Source organism: Eschscholzia californica, unplaced genomic scaffold (genome assembly GCF_041429995.1).
Source record: "Eschscholzia californica isolate CP2 unplaced genomic scaffold, dmEscCali1.0.p SCAF_3, whole genome shotgun sequence".
In the NCBI taxonomy this organism is placed as follows: Eukaryota; Viridiplantae; Streptophyta; class Magnoliopsida; order Ranunculales; family Papaveraceae; genus Eschscholzia; species Eschscholzia californica.
Genome location: NW_028238420.1, coordinates 6,156,088 through 6,178,916, shown reverse-complemented (window position 1 = coordinate 6,178,916; position 22,829 = coordinate 6,156,088). Strand labels below are relative to the sequence as shown.

The following is a 22,829-nucleotide window of genomic DNA, read 5'->3' as shown; positions in this document are numbered from 1 at the left end:
AATAGAACTTTCCAAGATTAGAACAAATTTAAAACTAGTCCCCTGCAGTGGCGCCAAAAACTTGATGGGCCTAAAAGGTTACCCTAAATAGGTCTACACCCGCAAGTGCACGGGTGTCAAATTGTAAATTCCGGTAAGACCGGGTCGATCCACAAGGACTAAGTGAAACCTATTCTAAAACTTGGAAGTAACATGGTTTTGTTTGAAAATTGGTTTTGGTGATTAAAAACAAAATAAAAAAAATATTAAAACAATTAAAAAGATGAAGTCAAATGGGGAGAAGTCAAATGGGAAGAGAGCCTAAGATTTTAGAATCCATGGTGGGAGAGATAAATATTTAAACAATTTAAAGTACGAGAGTAAAGTGGGAAGAGAATTAACTTTCTTGCTGATTTGCAACCAAACAGGGCCTTGGGGAATTATTTTCCAGCAGATGGGAAAATAATTTTATCGACAAACCAAACAGACCCTAAAGGAACACGATTTTCTCATCTTCTCGTAAATATTTTCTTTGTGGGAAAATTCTTTTCCAAGCATTTTTCTCATCTTCCTCACCTGATTTCTCTCTCTCTCTCTCTCTCTGTAATTTCTCTTTCTTCTCACTAAAAAGGAAAATACAAATAACAGGAAAAGATAGATGATAGATACTCTCTGTGATTGATAACTTTCTCTCTCTACAAATACTTCTCTTTACTGTCTCTGTCTACAAATCTCTCTCTATACTCTGTTTCTCCCTCTCTCTCACTAAAAGATAGAAAACAGAATAAGAAGGATCAGAAGATGATGATGATAATGGCTCTCGGTTCTTCTATTGTTTCTATCCAAGCCGAGAGATAATGATAATGGTGATCTCTCTCTAATCTCTCTCTCTAATATTTCTGGTTTTTGTTGAGCTCGAGAGATGGTTTGATCCCCCAACCGAGATGTTTATAGTTGATGAAGCTCACTGGTTTTATACTCTAGTGGTTGGATTATCTTCCTTCCTTCTTTTGTTAAGAAAAGAAATCTCCTTTGATATAGCCGGATATAATCTTGCTCTTCCATTCCAACCTTCTTCTTAAAGAGAAGATTATCTTTTCCTTAATCACACCCTCGGTTCCTGTCCTTCTTTCCTTCTTTATGAAAATCTCTTTCTCTCACTATATTCTCATCTTTCACGTTATGTAATCTGGCCTTTCCAAAAGTTTGGAGATAGAAGAATGAGAACAGGAGGGGAAGTTGCCTTAATTGTGGGATCCCAATCACGTGTAGATTCCTAACATTGTCAAGAGGAAGATTCGATGTATCATGGAGCAGCGAAAGAAGGTGCAACACGCACACTTAATCTGCTGGTGGTATAGATGCAGTCAGATCAAGGAGGTCGGGGATAAGGAGGGTCAGATCGCATGAAACCATCGTGGTATCTTGCCTCCGTCCGCACTGTATCGGAAATCCTCAGAATCCCGTGAATCATAGATGGCGTTAAGGTGACTGATCCGGTGTAGTAGAAGCATCATAAGCACGGTGTCTCGCGCACTCAAATGGCTGATCTTGCACGTATGCGTTTCGGAGACCGTCCGATCCTTAGGGCTACCGTAATAACCTGCTTCCGATTACACCAGATTTCTAACTGGTTCAAGTTCCCGAAAGCGTCCCGATATGCCCAACAAGATACCGAAATTTGAATTCCCTCCTCTAGAGTTGTGCCAAGTGTCACCACAACATCTGAGTGGATATTTGGTGAACGGATTTAGAACCAAACTTTGACTCGTCCTAGTTTTTGCATCCGGACTCCGATTTGACTTCCGTTTTCGTCTACGAACTCGTCATGGTCTCCACTTCTCATCCGAGTACTAAAATTTCCAGAATACCTTAACCTCCAAATGACCAAAATGCCCTCAAGTGTGTCTTTATCCTGATTTTATCCGTTCTCCCCGTTCAATTCTATAAAAGACACCTGGACAAAAGAAACACACAATTCATCAGAGTAACTGCTCGAATTGGACTAACTAGCCTTAGTTAAGAGATTCAGATGGGACATTTTCATGTCTCATCACTGCAACATAGAGAAAATAACTTCCGGCGAGAGTTTCAATATTCTAAATCATGTTTGTTTACTTTCATTTGATTTTAAATCTCAACATTGGTTTAATCATGTGTAACTAACTTCTTATCTAGGGTTAGGATGAAACCTCAGCTTTGTATGAATATTTGGCCATTTTCTCAAAACGAATATCTTCGAGATGCTTTTATATTGAAAATTTGATTTTTCTCACTTAATTCATGATATTTCTCTCATTAACTATGCTTATGTTTTGATGTTTCATATTTAGACTTAGTGTCTTTATTGTCTCATGCATAAGGTTTGATAACTAATAGTTTGATTGTCTTATGAATGTGTGTTTTGAAATTAAAATATTAGGTGTGTTTGTTCTAAAATGTTTAGATATTCCGAGGTCGATACAATTGGTTACCTTCCCCTGAGTTATAAAAAAAAACGATTTGAGTTGTCGTTGATTAGGTCACGGTTTATACACGTTAAGGTGGATTCTGAAACCCTAGGTTTTCTCCTCATAAGTTTTTCCATTAATTATCTTTTCGTTGTGTTATTTTAAGTTTGTTATTTTAGATTAAGTTTTCTCATCACAAAACCAATTTCAAACAAAACGGTATTAGTTGTAATATTTAGAATATGTTGACCTAGTCTCTACGGATCGACTCCGGTCTTACCGGATTTTACTACTTGGAACCCGCATACTTGCTGCGGTGACCTTTTAAGAAAACTTTCTAGGCCCATCAAGATTTTGGCGCTGCTGTCGGGGGCTATGTTATAAATTTGTTCTAATCTTGGAAAGTTTTTTCTTTTGGTAAGTTTGACTTTTTGAATACTTTGACTTGCTTCTCTATTTTTGGCGTGCAGAACACTAAAGAGTGAAAGAGAATGCGCAACAAGGAGCAGGACTTCAGAAGAATAAATTTACAGTTTTCATTTTTTGTATTTATTTTGGTGAGAGTGAGACTTAGACTTTTTAGTACTTTCTTTTGTTTTAAGTTTTGGCCCTAAACTTAAAGAGCATAATAGTAATCGAAACCAAAGAAGCCTCGGGTTCGAACACTTGAGGGAAGAGTGGCCCGGTTCGTCTGCAAAGGTCGTCGCCCATCTTGAACGGGAGGTAACTTTTCTTGATCACCTACGAATCCCCTGTAAGTGGGTACTTGTGTGTGTTTTGTGTGCCTCATTAATTTGACGAACTGTTTAGCTTAATCGTCTTTAGTAAGAGCACTAACCCATCACAAGATAAGAGTCGGATTTCATCACCGGTCTCTTGCCCATCTAGGAAGCAACGTTGCGAATCCCAAACCTCACTTAAACTAAAACCTTATTTAGACATTGAACTCTAAGGTATCGAGCTCATAGAATCTTTGAACAATTTAGGAACTCGGGAAGAGGAAAAGTTGCCCAAAGGTAGGACGGTTATCACAATGTTCATCGTTGGCGGTCTCCAAGAATTGTTAAGAACGGCTATCACAATTTTCATAGTTGGTTGTCTCCTTGAGAGTTGTTTGACCCCAGTACTTTGACGGAATAACCCTCATAATAGTCATAGTTCAAGCTTTGTTACGAAGTAGGAGTTGTCTAGAAATTTAAGTGAAATTGACCAACATTTCTGTCGTCTAGATTTTATTTAGGCTGCCTGGTGACTTAACTTGATTGTGGTTGTCTTCCTTCTATCTAGGATCTTCGTAGTGCTTCCTTGGTTTTCGGAAAATAAAATAAAATAAAAAAATAAAAAAATTGAAAGAGAAATGGATAGATCGTGGTCCCAACATAATGACAGAAGGGATGAGAGTTCTTCAAATTTACCATGGTGGTACTTAGCAAATGGTCAGAATGGTGTTAGTCATCCTAGATACAATGTGCATAATAATGGTCGTAGGGATTATTATCAACCTCAAGAAGGTTATAAACCACATTACAGATATCCTGATAGATCATCTTACATGCATTATAGTAGAGAGTCTTACGCTCCAAATGTGTCCCACCCTCAATGGGATAACATTGAAACTAATGACTCTTACATGCATTATAACGAAGAGCTTTATGCTTCAAGCGTGTCTCAAGCTCAATGGGATAACGATGAAACTGTTGACTCTTCATCTTTATTGCACGAAGCTATTAGTATGCTTAAGAGGAGTAATAGAGTCTTATGCTTCGCACGTGTCTTAACCTCAATGGGATAATGGTGAAACTGTTGACTCTCCATCTTTAGCATCATCTTCATTGGTGATGAGACATGAAAATGTCCCATCTGAATTTCTTAACTCGGGTTAGTTAGTCCATTTCGAGCAGTTACTCTGATGAATTACTTATTTTTCTTTCTCATGCGTCTTTACATGGTTCAGTGTGAAAAATAGACGAAATCAAGAGAAATTGATGTTAGGGGCATTTTGGTCATTTGGTGACAAGGTAGCATGTTAATTTTAGATAATGTTGATGCTCGGATGAGAAGAGGGGTCCATGAGAGTCCGTAGGAGAAAACGGGAGTCAAATCGGAGTCCGGGTGAGGAAGTTAGTCTAGGTCAAAGTTGAGTCAAAAAGTTGTTGAAAAAAAAAATCAAACACAAAGCACTCCAAGACACGTGGCGCTGATCTGTATTGTTAGTGTGAAGATTTCGGTACACAGGTGGGCATGAGCGGGGTACTTTCAGGATCCAGTTCAGGCAATGTTTCGCTATTGTGCGACACACAGTATTACGGTGCTCCTTGAAGATCCAATGATCAGGCGTTGACACGCAATCGAGAAGCTTCATCCGACGACCGCATTTACTGAGATGCACTTGAAGGTGATAGCCCCTGTTACGCTGGATCTCACCTTATTGACAGCAAGGCTTTACCCGATGAGGGAATGAGCGTTGGGCCCAAAACTGGGCCCAAAATTGAAACCCAGACCACAATTGGCCAAAAATGTAAATGAGGTCCAATGGGTCAGAGAGCCACGCGAAATTACCGTCGCCCCCATCGATCTGCTTCAAATTTACGATAGATGCCACTGAAAATTTGGGCGCAAAAAAGTGAAATTTTCTGAAAAAGCGGGATTTCGAGGGGACGTGCGTCAGGCGAACTGACCTTTGTTTTATCAAATTTACGAAAACTGCCACTCGAATTTACGAAATATGCCACTGAAATTTGCCCGGGAACGCGAAATTTTCAGAAAAATTTGGAAGGTCCGTATTTTACTTTCGCTCTCTAATCCGAATTTTACTTTCTCTCTCTACTGTTTTACTTTCTCTCTCTAATTCTCTTTCCAGATTTATTTCTCTTTATTTATTTAACCGAATCCTAATTTCTCTCCTAATTTAACCAATTTCTAACTAATTTAGATTTTCTCTCTCTCTAATTCCTATTATCTCTCCAATCTCAACAAATTCCTCTCTTTTCAAAATTTTCTCTTCAATCTAAACAAATATTTCCAGATTAGTTCAAAATTCTTTCTTTTTTTTCTAGATTTGTTTCTCATCTCAAATTTTGAATTTTTCAAAATTGGAATTTCGAATTTTTCTCTCTAACTTTCCAGATTTATTAATTTAACCAATTCCTAATTTCTCTCAAATTTTAACCAAGTTCTAACTAATTTCGAATTTCTTTCTAACTAATTTCTCTCAATTTTTTTTCCAGATTGGTTCTTGTTTACGGAAATTGTTTAACTTACTGAGGATTTCTTGTGTACTAGACAATTTAGTGTTGGGAAATTTTCTGGTTTACCGGAAACTGTTTAATTTACTGGGGATTTCTTGTGTACTAGACACTTTTGTGTTGGGAAATTTTCTGGTTTACCGGAAACTGTTTAATTTACTGGGGATTTCTTGTGTACTAGACACTTTTGTGTTGGGAAATTTTCTGGTTTACCAGAAACTGTTTAATTTACTGGGGATTACTTGTGTACTAGACACTTTAGTGTTGGGACATTTTCTGGTTTACCGGAAACTGTTTAATTTACTGGGGATTTCTTGTGTACTAGACGCTTTAGTGTTGGGAAATTTTCTGGTTTACCGGAAATTGTTTAATTTACTGAGGATTTCTTGTGTACTAGACAATTTAGTGTTGGGAAATTTTCTGGTTTACCGGAAACTGTTTAATTTACTGGGGATTTCTTGTGTACTAGACACTTTTGTGTTGGGAAATTTTCTGGTTTACCAGAAACTGTTTAATTTACTGAAAATTTTCTTGTGTACTAGGCACTTTTGTATTGGAAAGTTTCTTGTTTACCGAGAATTATTTTATTTACTAAGAATTTTCTTGTGTACTAGACACTTTTGTACTCGAAATTGACTTGTTCACCGGGAATTGTTTTATTTACTCGGAATTTTGTTCGGTTATGTAATAGACACCGAATTTCTCTCTAGATTTTTCCTATTTTCCCTCTCTCTAAGTTTTATTCCTTTTTCATATTTTCTCTCCAGATTTTTCTCTTCCCATATTTCCTATTTTTATTCGTTTTATTTCTGTTTAAACATGTTTTCTCTCTCTAATCTTACTACTTTCCTTTTCTCAAAAAGATAGAGACGATGGCAAGAATATAATCGATTTCGAAATATTTATATATAGATAAAAAATTTATATATCTTCTTCTTCTGTTTCTCTAAAAAATTTAGAGAGAGAAAGAAAAAAAATATTCCAGATTTCAAAAATCTTTCCAAAATCTGGGAGGGGGGCTTAATTACTTTAGATGGAATCTTTCAAAAATCTGGGCTGGAGTTTTAATCCTAAATTTTCAAAATTTGAACGAAATAAGAAAGAATCAGCGTTTTTGAGAAGGTTTCAAAGAGAGAAACAAAAAAAACAGAGTATTTTCGGGATTTGGATATATTTAGAGAGAAAGATGTTTGTTTTTCGATAATCTAGAGAGAGAAAGAGTCAGTTAAAAGAAGGTTTAGAGATATTTAGGTGAGATTTTGTGGGATTTAGAGAGATGTATAAATAGAACAAGAGGATAGAAGAAAGATAAAATCTTCCAAAAATCTGGGCGGGAGACTTAATTTTCGACAAAAACTGCTCCAAATTTTTCAAATTTTGAATCCAAAAACTGGGTTTGAAAAGGTTTTAGAGAGAGAAACAAAAAAGAGAAATGAAATGCTCCCTCACCATCAGTCACTGAACGCGTCAGGAAGGAAACAGCAAGAACCAGCTTTCCATGGGAGGGGCAAAACAGGTATAAAAAATTAAAAAACCTGAAAACTCTTAGGTGTCCTGACATTTGGACTTAAAACGCATTTCGGTCCTTGATTGGGCTGTAAGCGCATTGAAGGCTGAAAATTTGGACCATTCCCTCATTTAATGTTACCCGATTGGGTGACTCCCCAAAATAATGGGAAATCCCATTGTTTCTCTATTTCTCTCGTCTCTACAGTCCTCCCTCTAGAAACTATAACAGAGATGGAAAGTTTCATTGAGTTAGAATTTCTAACCATTGATAGTGATAGTGTGATTGACCAAGAGAGAGCTAGAGATTTTAAGATTATAGAAAGAGGGCAAGGATTAAAGGGAATTTTTCTCATTGACAGAGAGAGATATTGAGAATAACCAGTAGAGAGACAAAGTGAGAGTGGAGCTGATTCTTGAAAATCCTAGAGAGATTATTCTGGAGAGAGATTGAAGAAAAGATTTCTTGGAGAGATAGCTGGAAATTTATATCTTTGCTATTCTCATAAGAGAAATAAATGAAAGAAGGGAAAGAATGAAGGGAGAGGATTAGATTGTTGTTTGACAGAGAAAGGTATATATTCTATTTTTGTATCTCTCTCATTTCTATCTTGGAGAATAGACACAGTAGAAAGAGAAATTCGAGTGAGATATTCTCATGATCAGTAGAAACAGAGATGGCTCAATCAAAGGAGATATCTTATTTACAGTACACAAATAAGAGATTTGGTAAGAAGATTGTAGAGAGAGAAATGTAAAATAGGGGCTTCTTCTTCTCTCTACATATAAATCATCTCTTAAACAGAGAAGGGGGCATCTTCTCTTGGGGGTTGAAATCATCAATTAAGCTATGTTCTTCATCCTTCTCTTAGAGCTTCAAGAAAATTATAAAGAGAGAAGAGAAGGAGAAGAACAGAGTATATATTTTATAGGGAGTAAACTGATCTTTGTTTCTTCTCTGGATTTTCTTGGAGTATATATTTTATAGAGAGAAATATCAAAACAGAGTGCTTTCTTTTCTTGTTATTTTATGACAAGGTAGAGATAGAGAGAGGATTGTAAAGAGAGAAAGAGTTGATTCATTGAATTTACAGAAATCAATATAAGAGATAATTCATCATACGTTACTTTTATTTTCCATTTGCTTCATCTCTTTCTTTTCTTTGTGAGAGAGAAAAGAGAGTGAAGATAGTGAACATAGAGAAGAGGGGGGATATTTGTACTATTGATATTTCTTTGTGAGAGAGAATTACATCATCAACTATCCATCTCATTCCTCGTTATCATGGAAGCTTAACATTGGGTGATATCTATCTTACTTATCTTTTGCTCTTAATTTTTATAATGAGATTCTTTCTGATGAGTTTGATTAGCTAAATCTCTTTATCTATGGTGTTTGATGAAATCCGTGTTGTTATTTACTTTTTAGGTGTGATTAAATTCGAGTCAAGTAATCCTTTGGTCGTCCATGTCTAACTTGCGTAATTCTTGATTATTGATTAGTTCCTTCTTTATTCATCTTTCTTATGTTGATATTCTATGCTTAGAATAAAATGCTTTGATGGGTTATACTTCTTAGTTGATGCATAATAATCGAGCAATTAGTATATAGGGAATGATGCATGTATCTTTAGTTTTTATCGTTTTAAGGAAGATATCTTCCAAACTTTAGACCGTTCATGTTTTAAAGCCCGTGTAATAAAAGTAACTCGTTGACTCATTAGTTCACCTTTAGACTTATTCCGTGGATAAATTCAGAAAACCCAGACTCTCCCCCATTTGAGTTCCTTGTATCATTATTTGTTTTATTATTTTGTTCTTTTATCACCAAAACCAAAACCATTTTAAAAACCGTACTAGTTCTAAGTTTTAGAATAGGTTTCACTTAGTCTCTGAGGAACGAACCGGTTTTACCGGAACTATTACTTGACGCCCGTATACTTGCGGGTGGTGACCTATTTAGGGTAACTTTTTAGGCCCATCAATTGGCCCAAACTATTAGTATGCTAAGGAGGAGTAATGAAGAGTTTTATGCTCCACACGTGTCTCAACCTCAATGGGATAGCGGTGAAACTATTGACTCTTCATCTTAAGCATCACCTTCATCAGTCCAAACTGTTAGTGATCTTTAAAAGAGTACTTCGAGTTTTGTCAAAATCTAGAAAAAAAGACTGAAAAAATTTGCAAAACTCTACAAGAAATAACAACTAAAAATATAGAAGAGGATTACCATGAGAATGTAGAGTACGGTTCACAATATCTTGTGTACGATGATGATGAGGATAAAATTTTAGAGGGTTCTCCCGAAAACATTGTTATTGAGACTAAAATCTCATAAACGATGGAGCCCAATATTGAGATATCCTCTCATTGTACGGAACTTGAAATCCATTCAGACTATAATGAAGAGTTTACTAGGGTTGAAGATGAGTTGAAGTCGTTTGACTCAACTAAGGATGATGAATCATGGTTGACCAATTTACTAAATGAGAGCATTTACTCGCCTGACTTAGGCGAAGATTTAGAATTCTTTAGGGACACCGATGATAACATGATAAAAGAAATTATAGAAGGACTATCTAACCCGACTTTTAGGGATTGTGAGTCTGCTAGCAGGGTTTCCCAATTGAAGGAATCCGAAGTACCTATTCTAGAGAACCCTAGTTTAAGTCCAGGTGTCATTGATAGTCCTCTTGATCACTTTTCACTTTGTCCCTCAAAACCATGCGTAGATTTTGAAACATTCACTTCTGTCTATCGTCCATATAAAAGACCCCTTTTATCCGTTATGTACTCTCTCTAGTGCAGTACCAAACTTAACGACCTTATTATCGTCTAAGTTTGGGGATTGCCCTTCTTTCTTGATGGTCTCACCTACACTATCACCAATTTACAAAAAATGAGACTATCGTTTACTGAAAACTTTGTATTTTGGGTGTACCCACAGATGCATCGATTATTGGTTTACAGTTAGTCACATATCCGTAATCCAGTAGGTATAATTCTTTTTTTTTTCGATTCGTTTGTCATGTCTGGCTGAAGACGTTAAACTTAGCGCTTTGTGGGAGGCAACCCATGCATAGGACTTCTAAATCTGGTAATATCTTTCCCTCATCCTGTTATTTTGCATAGTCTTCAGAACAATGAGGACAATGTGCGGTTTAAGTTTGGGGATAGGGGATTGAACTTTTCGTTAAGTCCTTGTGTCCTTATTTCAAAAATTCAAAAGGGTTCAAAATTTTCCAAATTTAAAATTTTTCAGATTGGAAAGGTGAGTCTAGTTGTTTTTGCTTGTTAATAGTTATAAACTCTAGTTGGTCTTACTATGCTGTTGCTAAAGGTTTTTTCACAAATTTCGTGTCTTGAAGTTGTCTATGCACTAGCCTTGTGAGTGTTAGATAGGTGAAGAAAAGACTTTTCTGAGAGAACTTGATTGATCATTAGTGGAGACTTAACCCATGTGAGATTTTGAGCCTTTCTTTTTGTCCTTTGAGTGACCTCTTCTGCGCTAAATCCGAATAAAATGAAGAGCTACTCCACCTCGCAATATTGAAAGTAGAACTCATTTGATCTCTTGAGTTCAAATTTTACAACCACCAGGGATGTCCTCAGGAATGTGAACTTGTCTCTTGTAGTCTGAGAAACTTGAAAACAATGTCAACTAGAGGAAGATAGAAACTTAAAAAACCTTTTGAAACCCTGAGAATAAGGCTTGAAGCAAAGTGGAGAGAATTATACCCAAGGAAGTGTTAAGAAAGTACGTTGTGTATTTTGAGTTTTATTACCAGAACTGTATTAAAAAAAAAGTGAAGTAGAAAATCAAAGAAAAGAAAAGAATTATGTTTGTTTAGTTCAAATGTTTATCCCTTGAAGTAGTTTTTCAAGATTTGGAAACGTCGAGTTCTCATGAGTTCTAGTCACATCATCATTAGTGTCTATCGACTTCTAGGAAGCATGTTAGATAGTTGATCAGGTGAGAAGAGTTGGTAGCAGCTATTGAGCGACTTAAAGTTGAGCGCCAGCAACAAGAAAGGGAGATCGCGCGGCTGCGAGAAGGTCTCCGCACATCTGAGGCAATAATGAGGAAGGTGGCACTGGAAACTCATCAGTCCCCTCATGAGAAGGAGACGTTGGAATCCAAGAGCCCCGAGTGTCTGAAGGTTCCCAGTCTAGAGCGGTACCAGGGACAGGATGACCCCGGGAGATTCCTCAGGAATTACGTGGCGGTAATGAGCTTCTACACGACTAATCAAGACATCTGGCGCGCAGTCTTCACGACCACCTTGAAAGGACCGGCGCAGGCATGGTATCACTCGTTGGTCCCCGGGTCTATAAAATCATTCGAAGAACTTACCTAAGCCTTTCTCGGGGCTTTCATGGATGGACAATTCGAAGGACGAGTAAACACCCCTAATAGGAGACGTGACAACGATTGCAGAGCATCAGACTTCAACAATCACCACACCGTGGTCAGACCAGGAACTTTTCAAAAAGCAAAGGCGAACCTCAAATGGATACGTAACCTGACACTTATCTATACATTAGCTCAACACCTATCGGACTTAATGTAACAGTTCGACGACACGACCAAAACACTCGTAGAGGAGCTCGAGCAAAATAAAAAAGCCGACCAAAAGGAAAACCAAAAGATGAAAACAGCAGAACTAAAGTCACGGACATGGGACAACATCAACGTTATAACCGGAGGTCCAGTCCACGAAGCGAACAGAGGAAACAAAAGACGTAGACAGAAGAACAGAGTTATGATGCCAGCGGCGCCACGCATCGAGAAAACGCCCCATGTGGTTTTTACGGATGAGGACCTAAGAGGAATAATAAAGCCTCATACCAACCCCTTGGTAATAACGACACTAGTAGCTAATTGGAGCATCGAACGCATCTTAATTGACACCGGAAGCTCCGCCGATGTCATAATCAGACATGCCTGCAAAAGCTCCAGGTAAGGGCACAACATACGAAAACCTATGAGCATTATCTGAAAAGACTCGGAGAAAACCAAGTGGAGACCGGAAGAATAATCACCTTACCCATACTCATCGGAGAAGGAGTCACCAGTAGAGCGATAATGTTGAACTTCGTGATAGTCGACAAACTACAAGCTTATAACATCATCCTAGGAAGAAACTTCCTGACGGAATCAAAGGCTATCATATCCATGAATCACTTCATGATGAAATTCCCAGTCCCGGGAACGAGTCTCGTGGGAGCCGTAAGGGGAGATCAGGCAACGGCTAGGGAATGTTACGCTATCTCCGTTCGGAACTGCAGCAAAAGAGCGGTCGTCCCACCCATCATGGGCGAAGAAAAGGCCACCCCTCAGGCACAGGGAGAAGATGCAGGAATAAGACCGAAGCCGCTCAGGTACGATAAGCCTCACCACAATACCTGTCAAAAGATTACTTAACTAACCATTAGAGCCGGTAGGCGGGAGGGAAGCGCTACCAGCTGCAGGTTTTTTTAATAAAAACGATATTTTATTTAAAAAATAGGGTTATTTCCCTAATGGCCCCCTACTTTGTGACCAGCTTCCCGCCTGGCCCCCTACTTTACGAGAAATACCCATATGGCCCCCTAAAACCGTTAACTTTAACTTTCCGTCACTCTCTTTCCTCCATCTCTTTTTCTCTCTCTGCCATGTCACGCCACCTCATCTATTAGGCCACCTCATCACCTTCTCCGGCAAGGTCGCCGGCCGGCCAAATTTCCGGCCGGCGACCTTCAAACTAAAAAAAAAAAAATATATATTTTTTTTTATCTCTCTCCTCTCTCTCTCTCTCTAAGAACTCCGGCGAAGGAACCCTTCGCCGGAGTTCGTCTGTTCGTGAGAACAGGCTGATCGTACGGGCCAGGCTGGTCCCAGACCCAACCCGGGTCGGCCTGACCTTTTGAACACCACTAAATACACCATCCAAGATGTGATAAGCACGATAACCGCCTAAGTTAAATAATAATTAAAAGGGCCTAAAGTGCAACAACGAAGATCTTAAAGCCCGAAAAACTTATTATTATTTATATCTTTAACAAATCAAATTTAATAACTATAGATCCCACAACCTCTGCGAATCGAACCTGAGACCTTCAGAATTTTAGGTTTATATCAACATTATCAACCACTTGGGGTAAGGTGGTTGGTGAGAGGTGGTTGGTGAGTTGAACAAAGAGAAAGGGATTAACAATGGTGGTGGTGGTGATAGGTGAGCTGGATGGAGAGAGAGATAGATCATTTTTTGGCCAGAACTAGAGCACATTTGGGAAGAAGTTGGTGTGTGAAGACTGATACTTTATGTGGTCGTGGTTAAAATATCTCTAACTGAAATAAGCCCCTTCAACTTTTTCACCAAACTATCTAAGTCCGCAGACGAACTTCCACCTTCTTTAACTGCAACACTAGCAGCTTTTCGCAGCTCCTTCACTCGTTCTCTTTCGGCCCGATTCCCATTCACAGATTTAGCCATGGCACGTCCCAACTCAGTTGCATCAGGGATTGAGTCAGCCCCCTCACAGACTCTGAGCGCAACCTTCATTTGGTCAACCAAAAGGGTCGCGTTCATAAATTGCTCGGCTCTCATTGGCCAAGCTAACATTACTACTCCAGCTGTAATTGCCTCAATCGTTGAGTTCCAACCACAATGAGTCAAAAACGATCCGACTGATCGGTGTTTCAATATCAAAATTTGCGGAGCCCATCCTTTAATCACTAAACCTCTCCCAGCCGTTCGATCTTCAAATCCATCAGGAACCATCCCGTATTCACCTTCCGCGTGTCCTTTTGTGGGTTGCTTGAAGGACCATATAAATCTAACTCCGCTACACTCTAATGCGGCTGCAACTATATCCATTTGTTTGTTTGTAAGAACAGCTTGACTCCCAAAACAAACATAAACCACTGAGTCCTCTGGTGCGGAATCCAACCACGTTAGCAGATCCTTGGTTGAAACCGAAGAACCTGACCCACATCTATCGGCTGACCCGCCTCCGACGTGTTCATTATTATTATCTTCAGTCGGAAGCAGAGGTCCGACCGCCCAAACTCTGTCATTGTAATTGTAACTCGTATCCTTCATGAAATAATTCAAGTAGACGGATTCCAACTTACTAAATGTGTTGAAAACGATTCCCCAACTCTCACTGTTATCAAGAAATCCATCTCTAATGAACCTCAAGTCGGGATCTTCTTTATAAGATCGAAAAATAGAAGGAAGTTGTTTGTACTTGAAAACAGGGGAATCAGGAATTTTGGTGAAAGGAACTTTAACATTTTTGCCGGTAAATTCAGAGATATTTGACGCATTAATAAACAGAGAATCAATGATGGCTAAACCGAAGGCACCAGAAGGAGAGAAAACGATCCGAGGGATACCGAGTTGAGAAGCGAGTTTTTGAGTCCAACCCAGGAAGAAATCAGAGATAATGGCAATAGGTGGAGAAGGGTGAGATTGGAACCAGTTAAGAAGAGGATTATGAAGTTCACCCATTGCTTGAAGGAGGAATGGGAATCCACCAGGAGTAAGATCTTTAGTATTTTCAGCACCTGGTGGAATATTAGGTTGATTTTCAGGGAAGGGTAGGACTAGAGTAGTAATTTTAGGGTTTTTGGAGAGCAAAGGGTTGAGAATTGGGAGGTTTTTAGGGGTAACAAGGATGGTGATGGTTAACCCTCTAAGTGAAAATTGATGAGTGAGATCTAAGAGAGGGATAATGTGACCTTGGGCAGGGAAAGGGAATACCAGAATATGGGCACTTTGAGTGGGTGATCTATTACTTGACATGGTTGTCATAGCTCTTCAGGATCTGATGGATCAAGCTTTTTTTCTTTTCTTTTGTAGTTTATGAACAAAAGAGTTTGAGTGATGAGTGTTGGGAGCAGTTTTAGTATATAGCATATAAATTTGACACCCCTTGAAATGATATTGAATGTTGAGAAAGCTATTTTGAGACGTTTTCTTCCTAACCTCTGTTGACTTTTTTTTTGTTTTGTTGCAAAGACCTTTATTGACTTGTTAAGTACCAAGGATGATGTCATTACATAGGTCATCCTCATTCATTCTCATGGATCCTCCGTACAACCAAAATTTCCACAATCTTGTCACTAAATTTGTAAAATATATTAGTGTTCAAACAAGTCTTTGTAATTCACGGAATGATAAAATAAAAAAACTAAAAGAATCGAAATGTAAAATTTTACTAAAAATCTGTACAATTCTATAACCGATAAAGTCATTTTGAGAGTAACGTTGTGACGTTTGTAAAATATGTTATGTTTTGTCAGAGTTTAGAAAATGTTGGTAAAATTTTCACAATTTATGTAAAATCAAAGAAGTGCTACAAAAAATTTGAGGGCGTTGCCGACTGGATAAACAAACCCGCTCATTCAAAATTACAAAGCGTAAATAATTTTTTTTTGCAAGTCAGAAAATTATAAAACATAAATATTATGTTAAAATCAAGAAAATTCTACGAGAATAGACAAAATGTTTGTAAAATATCGAATTACTTTTCATGTAAATTTTCTAAAGAAAACAAGATTGTAGAGAGAAAAATAGTAGGACAAGATCTAACGGATTTTTTTAAGAAAAAGATTGATATCCTAACTTTAATAATAAGAGCAACAAAACCATGCACGGTGCAACAATCTATTGTTGAAAAAAACAAGAATATAGTAAAAGAATAAATTTAATCCATTGAGAATCATGGTCTTCTAGGTTTTCTCTAAGTGAAGACTAAAAAGCGTGGATGATTTTTTTTCTGTGATTTCTCTAGGTTTTCTCTCGGTGAACTGAAGAAGAGAGATTTATAATTGATTTTCTTTGGATAGAAAGATTATGGAAACATTCATTTAAAAGGAAAAGACAACTTTTTGTAGGGATGATAACTTCTTATTGAGAAATTATTTTCATGAAACTGAAAAGACATTCATACCTTGTAATCCAAGTAATTTTATTTAGGGTGCATCTAAAGGCACCGAGCCAAAAGGCTGTTAGCATCCATCTCTATTAGCACTAGGCTCAACCACTCTTTTATCTGTTAGCACCGTCTAACTATGTAGGCACCGGTCAAGTTGAGTTAATCCTAACCCCTCCATCCATCTCTCTCTACAATAACTTCTTCTTTCTCTCTCTAAAGAGCTATGGTGATTCCTTCATTGGTATTCATCAGTCTTATGTGTATTGGTTTATCACAAACTAAAGAAATTCATGGTTGGAGGCAAACCTGATTCATGGCAGATTCCACCATCTTCCCAAACTCTGAATCAATGGGCTGAATCATCTCGTTTCCAAACCTGTGTATTGGTTTATCATAAACTCTTTAGAGTCCACCATTAAAAAAAACAATCTTTTCTCAATGTGATAATTCCAGTAGAGCAAACACCAACATTTATTCAATTCTTAATCTTTTTATCTTTGGGTGTCTTTTTTTCTTTTCCCAATTGTTAGCTAAAGAAAGAATCAACAATGGGTGCAACATGTTCGAGGAAAATCCACAAGAGAGAGGGAACAAATTCCCAACTTGTCAGTCAACTTAAAAGATAATCGATTTTCAATCAGATCAACAAACTAATAAAACCCATACCTGAATTTACATCAACATGAATAAACTCAGATCTCAGTAGGTAAACTTGTAATCTTAAAATAGATTTGAATCATTAGCTGCAACTGCCTCATATAGCCTTTGTAAAATTTAGGAAATTTAGGGTTCTCCTGTTCTTTATGTTTGGAAGAAGATTGAAGAAGCAAATGAAGGTGAACGTCCCCCACATTAAAAACCGGTGCTTATAGAGAACTCGGGTCAATGGCCATTGACTCGAGTCAATAAAATTTTCGGATGCTAACAGTCTTTTGGCCCGGTGCCTTTAGAAGCACCCTTTTATTTAACCTAAGACAGGTGAGGTATGATGGGTCATGAAAATGTCCCATCTGAGTCGTTTAATTTAGCCAAGTTAGTCGGTTTCGAGTCTTTATTATAATAAAATGGTTGGTTTTCTTGATTAGGTGTCTTTTGGAGAGTTAGGTGTGAAAAACGGTTAAAAACGAGAAAAAGATGCATGAAGGGTATTTTGGTCATTTGGAGGCAAGGACATTCTGGAAATTTGGCCAAGTTCAGTGCGTGGTTGAAAAGTAGAGGTCGAGACGAGTCCGTAGGAGAAAACGGAAGTCAAATCGGAGTCCGGATGAGTGAAATATTCAAAGTCAAAGATGGGTCAAATTCTGTTGACCAGGTGGGATACAATCGGTGCAAATTCGGGCACGCGGGATTCTGCGGGACACGTGTCTCGGTATGAAGGTTGGTGCATCCAATTACCGTATTCGCGCTGAGCATCCAAATGCAACCTAAGTGGACGATCTAGTGTTTTTGGTGCATTTTATTAAGGTACAACCGGACACGTGGCGCGCTAAGAAGGCTGGGGCATCTAAATCCCGTGTTAGCGCTCAGCAGCGAAGTGACCCTTATAAGCTTGATTCAGTGTAGCGCGTCGCAGCTTGCTCCAGTAGTCCCGCTCCCACGTTATAATCTTGGCCGCAACCTCCCGCGTCATCAAGATCGGACGGCTCTTGTGCATCCCGTGTTTTATTGACTATCCCGTGCACCCGAAGCTTCGTATTAACATGCTCCCGACCACGTGTCTCCGTCCAAACCGTCCAGATCCGCGCGCGTAACGATCCAACGGCTTCTGAACCGTCCCACTTTATTATGTTATATCCGGCTACACTGTAGCTTCCGCATTTAAACCCTAGCCGCCCAGACTTGTCCTTTCTTCATATTTAACCCATTAATTCCCAAAATGACCCTATCTTTTAAATCTTTTTACCATTTAACCCACCAAAAACCCTAATCCACCTATAAATAAGTCTCTTTCTCCTCCATTAAAACCTAGACTTCAACAACCCTCTCAAATGGCTTCCTTATCTAATTTCTAAGCCACTTCTCTTTCTATCTTCTAACCCTAATCCCCTATTCTTTTCTTCTACTTCCTCTTACCTAGTCTTTCTTCTCTACTACTAAATCCATTTCTTTTCCATTCTTTTTCCATCTTCTTCTCTACCATTACTTTTCTTCCATTAATAGTCTTCTTCTTCTTCCTTCCATATTCTTCTATCATCTTTACCCTCTTCATCTCTTCTTTCCAACTTTCTAGATCTAATTTCTTCTTTCCCTTTCTTTTTCTTATTTGGGTGGCAATAAAATAGCTATTACTTGGATTTCTTGGAGTAAAATTCTTGAGCATAAATGGAGCAAACCTTGGACAAATTGGAGATACATGGGGATATGGAATTTGAGCATTCTTGGTGATTTTTTTCCATTAATTTCTTAGTATTTTCATTTATTTTACAATGTCAATGAATGTTATTCTAGATTTCATGTATAGTTAATTTAGCAATCTAAGGTTGTGAATGAAACCCATTTTGGATCTTTATAATACTTGTTCTTGATTAATTAAATCCTTTGATGTGCTTCAATGCCTATTGATTGTCATTTCATGTTGATTCTATAAACTTATTATCATTCATGTATTATAATTAGATATTTCATGCTTTTATTGATTTATTAGATGAGATATGCCTTTTAGATCTTGAATGATAGTGTAGGAAATTAGTTTTATATGGTAGTCAATCATACATTCTTAATTATAAAATTGTTTTATCTAGAATATCATCCGGAATCCAAATAGTTCATTATATTGGATCCCGAGTAAATACAAAAGAGATTTAAGTAATTAAGTGCTTGTTTTATAAAGTGAAATTATGTGGTGGATTTTATAACCTTAGATATCTTCTCCCCTCTCTTAGTTAGTTTATTTAGTTTTATTCGTTTTCTTATTTCTTACATATCAATCATAAAATTTATGAAGTGGGGTGTGTGTGTGTGTTAGTCTAAGTTAGTTTTTGACATTTGGATTATTGGGCTAGACTCGCCGTTAATATCTGAAGTTACCTACCTATCCCTTGGGACGATACTCGATTTACTAAAATACTATAATTTGACCCCGTATACTTGCGTGAATAGACCTATTTTTAGGCCTATCAAGTTTTTGGCGCCGCTGCCGGGGATAGGTTTAGTAGTTAGGATATTGTTTGCTTGTTTTGTTCATTAATTTAGTGTTATTTGTTAACTTAGACGTTTTCTTTCTTTATTTTCGTAGTTTCTTATCTATTCTTTTATTTTAGGTATCACTTTAAGAGAAAAGCCAAAAAACATAACATAGGAGCGAAGGGGAACAAAAGAATCAGAAAGAAATCGGAAGGAAGAACGAAACGAGAGTAGCATCCGCTAGTATCGTATTCTATCTCTTTCTTTCTTACTTGTGTGTGATTGGTTGGATAAGTTTTGATTTGCATTGATAGCTTGTTTGTTAGTTCCTTGAGCATTGTGAGATCATGGCACGTTATTCTAACGGTTGGCCATTCGATGTTGATGATGATGAGCTTATTTCGAGGATTCCCCGCACTAACCGACCTGATATGACCTTAGGTGAATACCAAAGGATGTGTAGGGATGTTTCGATTAGTGAGGGGAATAGACCATTTGAGCATGACAGATCTCGTATGACCCTAGGAGAATACCGACGGATGTGTAGAGATGGTCGAATTAGTGATGGATATGGTCCGACACTAAATATGTATGAGAGACCTTATAGTCCACATTATTCTGAGACCAATGATTTTAGAGGCAGGTATGATCCTAGTATGTACGGTGGGAGTTATTATCAAGAGTCTTCATTTAATTACACTTGTGAGCCTTATCACGAAGAGACTCTTGAAGATAGATCTCAATTAGAGTCTGTGAGTCGTCTGACTGAAATGATGTTACAACTTGAAGAGACACAAAATCAATTTGAACAGACGCAGATTCAAATGCAACAAGAGTTACATCAGAGGTTTGAGTCTCTAAATCATCAATTAGAGTCTCTAAATCATCCATTAGAGATGATGCTGTCACAGTTATTAGCCGACGAGGAAGGGGTTTTACCACCCCAAACTCAAGAGGGTACTAGGACCGATGGCGAGGGTAATACGTCATACCCTAATACTAAGTTAAATGTCGACGAATCAACTGAGAGGGCCCAAGAGCTTGAACAAACTGATAACCTTGTTGTCTCGTTTCCTCACCATGTGTCATCTCATCATGATAAGACTACATTAGACGTTGATGTTCAGGGTGATGGCTCTACGAGCAAGTTTGAGGATGACACGATTCCGAACTATCCAATTTTTGACACTTGTAAGGAGTCAGTCTTAGATGCAATGCAAGGAAGGCCTGATATTATAACTGACTGCGAGGCCCCAGATGTCTTTAAGGATATTGATGACGTAGTAGTTAGAGACATGTTGGATAATTTGTCAGACTATTTGCCTAAGGAAGCCATGGACCTTGATTTGGTCCCTGAGCCTATTGGCTTACCCTTAGAGTCCAGTTCAACCTTTCACGTGATCTCAGACTCGGTTATTGATCCCTTTCGGGACATTTCAGACGTCTTTCCAAAGACGTCTAAGGACATAGTGGATATTCTGTCCACTAAGCTTCCAGATGATTTTTTGCCTTCGACTGATATTTTGACTCTTCACATGTATGTCGATCCTTTTGATGATTTCTTTGTTGTCGTTCCTTCTATTTATACCTACTTAGTGGACTGTGCACCCACTAAGTTTGGGGATGGCTTGTTTTCTTTTATCGTCTCATGTGCACTTCGTATTCTTTATCTTTTTTTGAGACGATTAGCACCTGCATATAGCTTTCTTTGGGTTGACCCCCAAATATTCCGTCTTTTTCTTTATGATCGTTTGGCCGATTAATGGGTCTTGATGTTTGTGGGTATCATCTCTGGAAACCCTCCACGAGACATAACTCGTGTTCTTGTGTGAAATCAAGATAACTAAAGGCTAATTGCATAGCTCAATGCAATCGTGTATACCCGCGTTAGTGGTAGGTTTTATATGGTCATATGTTTTATGTGCTTCATTCTCATGATATTTGTTGATATTTTAGGAGCATTTCTTATATGTTTTACTTCCGAGGCGTGGTTTGTTCCAAGTTTGGGGATGGCGCGAGCTTGGCATCAACTTGGAACCTCTTTATACATGGGCCTTGGTAGTATCATCTTGTATCTCCTTCGGTTATGGTAATATCTCTCCACTCTTCTCTTTAGATTGATGTGTCTCTTTATCTTTTGGTAAGTATATGCTTAGAACATTGAGGACAATGTTAGTTTTAAGTTTGGGGATGCGGGATATGACCATAACCAATGCATGACCATGGGTTTCAAAGACAAAAGGGTTCAAATTAGGCAAAATTTGAAAATTTTGAACATTTTAAGTAGATTTGCATGTGATTCTAGTGATAGTTTTAAGAATTTTGATGCATATGTATCGAGTTGATGAGTTTTGTGATTGCTAATGGCCTTTGCATGAAAGTCGAGTCTTTTAGTGTTTGTGTTGTGCCATGTGAGTTACATCTTAGTGAAGAAGAAACATTTCTAAGAGACCTAAAGTAGTCATTAGTGGAGACTTAACCCATGTGAGAGCTCAAAGCCTAAATTGCCATTCGAGTGTACTCTTCCGCGCTAACTCCGAGTAGAATGAAGAGCTACTCAACCTCGTAACTTATAAAAGAGCTCATTTGATCTCGTGTGCTCAATTTCCTTAGCCACTAGGAGTGACATTAGGATAGCGAATTAACCTTGCCCTTGTAGTCCATGAAACCCAATGAGAGTGCCAACTAGAGGAAAGCGGATACTCCATCACCATCCATCATCTTATATCCCGAGAATGAAGACATGAAATAAAATAATGAAGAATATCAAAAGCAAGTATGAAATGAAAAGTTGATTGCAAGAATAGAGTTGTGTGTGTTGTATTTTGTTTTGGTTGATTGTATTTGTCATTAGAAAAAAAAAAAAGAATGAAAAAAAAATGAAAAATGAAAAAAAGAAGTGATATGAAAAAAAAAGAAAAAGAAAGAAAAAAAAAAGTGAAATAAAGTGATTTTTTGTGTATGTTTGAGCATGTGTTAGCTTTTTTGTGGGTGTAATGTGATTGTACATATGTGTTGATGTTTGTGTTCATGAATAAGTATTCGAGGCAAGAAACTAATGTGGAAATGCTTAAGAGGTTCTACCATCATGAAGAGGTCGACATTCTCGGAAATCCACCATCATTATTCCATCTCTAGTATCCGCTAACCTTTAGAAGGCATTTTTAGAGGGTAGAATGGGTGAGAAGGGCGAGTGAGCTTCCCCACTCTATATAGTGGTAATTCCTTTTCGAAGATCATTCGTTCCAAAATGTTGTCCTCACCCCTTTTTATGTGTTGAGTCCTAGTTAAGTGATCACACTCACACATACGAGCGAACCATTCTTGAGTGATTTCATATTTGGAGTGTATGTCCGTGAGGCCGAAGTCGAGGCGAAATGTACCAACTTGGGAATCAAGGTTTTGTGACTTCGGAACATAGATGTGCTTATTATGGTAAGACACTTGCATTTTAGGGTAAGATCATTAGTGAAGGGGCCTTTAGCTTTTACAAGAGCTTATTTACTTGATTCATTATGTGTTGACATGCTTAAACCCTTTACTATATCAACCATGCTTATCTACGATTTGGATTTTGGACCCTTGTGTATTTGAAACCATG

The 22,829-nt window shown here is 37.9% G+C and overlaps 1 protein-coding gene and 1 pseudogene across 2 annotated transcripts; one reads left to right on the top strand and one right to left on the bottom strand.

Annotated features, from left to right (window-relative positions):
* Nucleotides 1-13,180: 13,180 nt before the first annotated feature.
* LOC147548000 (flavonol 3-O-glucosyltransferase UGT89B1 pseudogene) lies at nucleotides 13,181-15,130 on the bottom strand (annotated as a pseudogene). Its single transcript, XR_015238765.1, has one exon. The product of XR_015238765.1 is annotated as a flavonol 3-O-glucosyltransferase UGT89B1 pseudogene (transcript).
* A 2,942-nt stretch (nucleotides 15,131-18,072) lies between these two features.
* Nucleotides 18,073-22,161, top strand: LOC147547999 (uncharacterized). Its single transcript, XM_086672409.1, has 2 exons — nucleotides 18,073-18,486; nucleotides 19,366-22,161. The coding sequence occupies exon 2, from the start codon at nucleotides 19,576-19,578 to the stop codon at nucleotides 20,989-20,991; it is 1,416 nt and encodes a 471-aa protein (XP_086528535.1). The 5' UTR covers nucleotides 18,073-18,486; nucleotides 19,366-19,575; the 3' UTR covers nucleotides 20,992-22,161.
* Nucleotides 22,162-22,829: the final 668 nt, after the last annotated feature.

Coding starts and splice junctions, on each gene's coding strand:
- LOC147547999 (XM_086672409.1), top strand. CDS start 19,576: ATGGCACGTTATTCTAACGGTTGGCCATTCGATGTTGATGATGATGAG.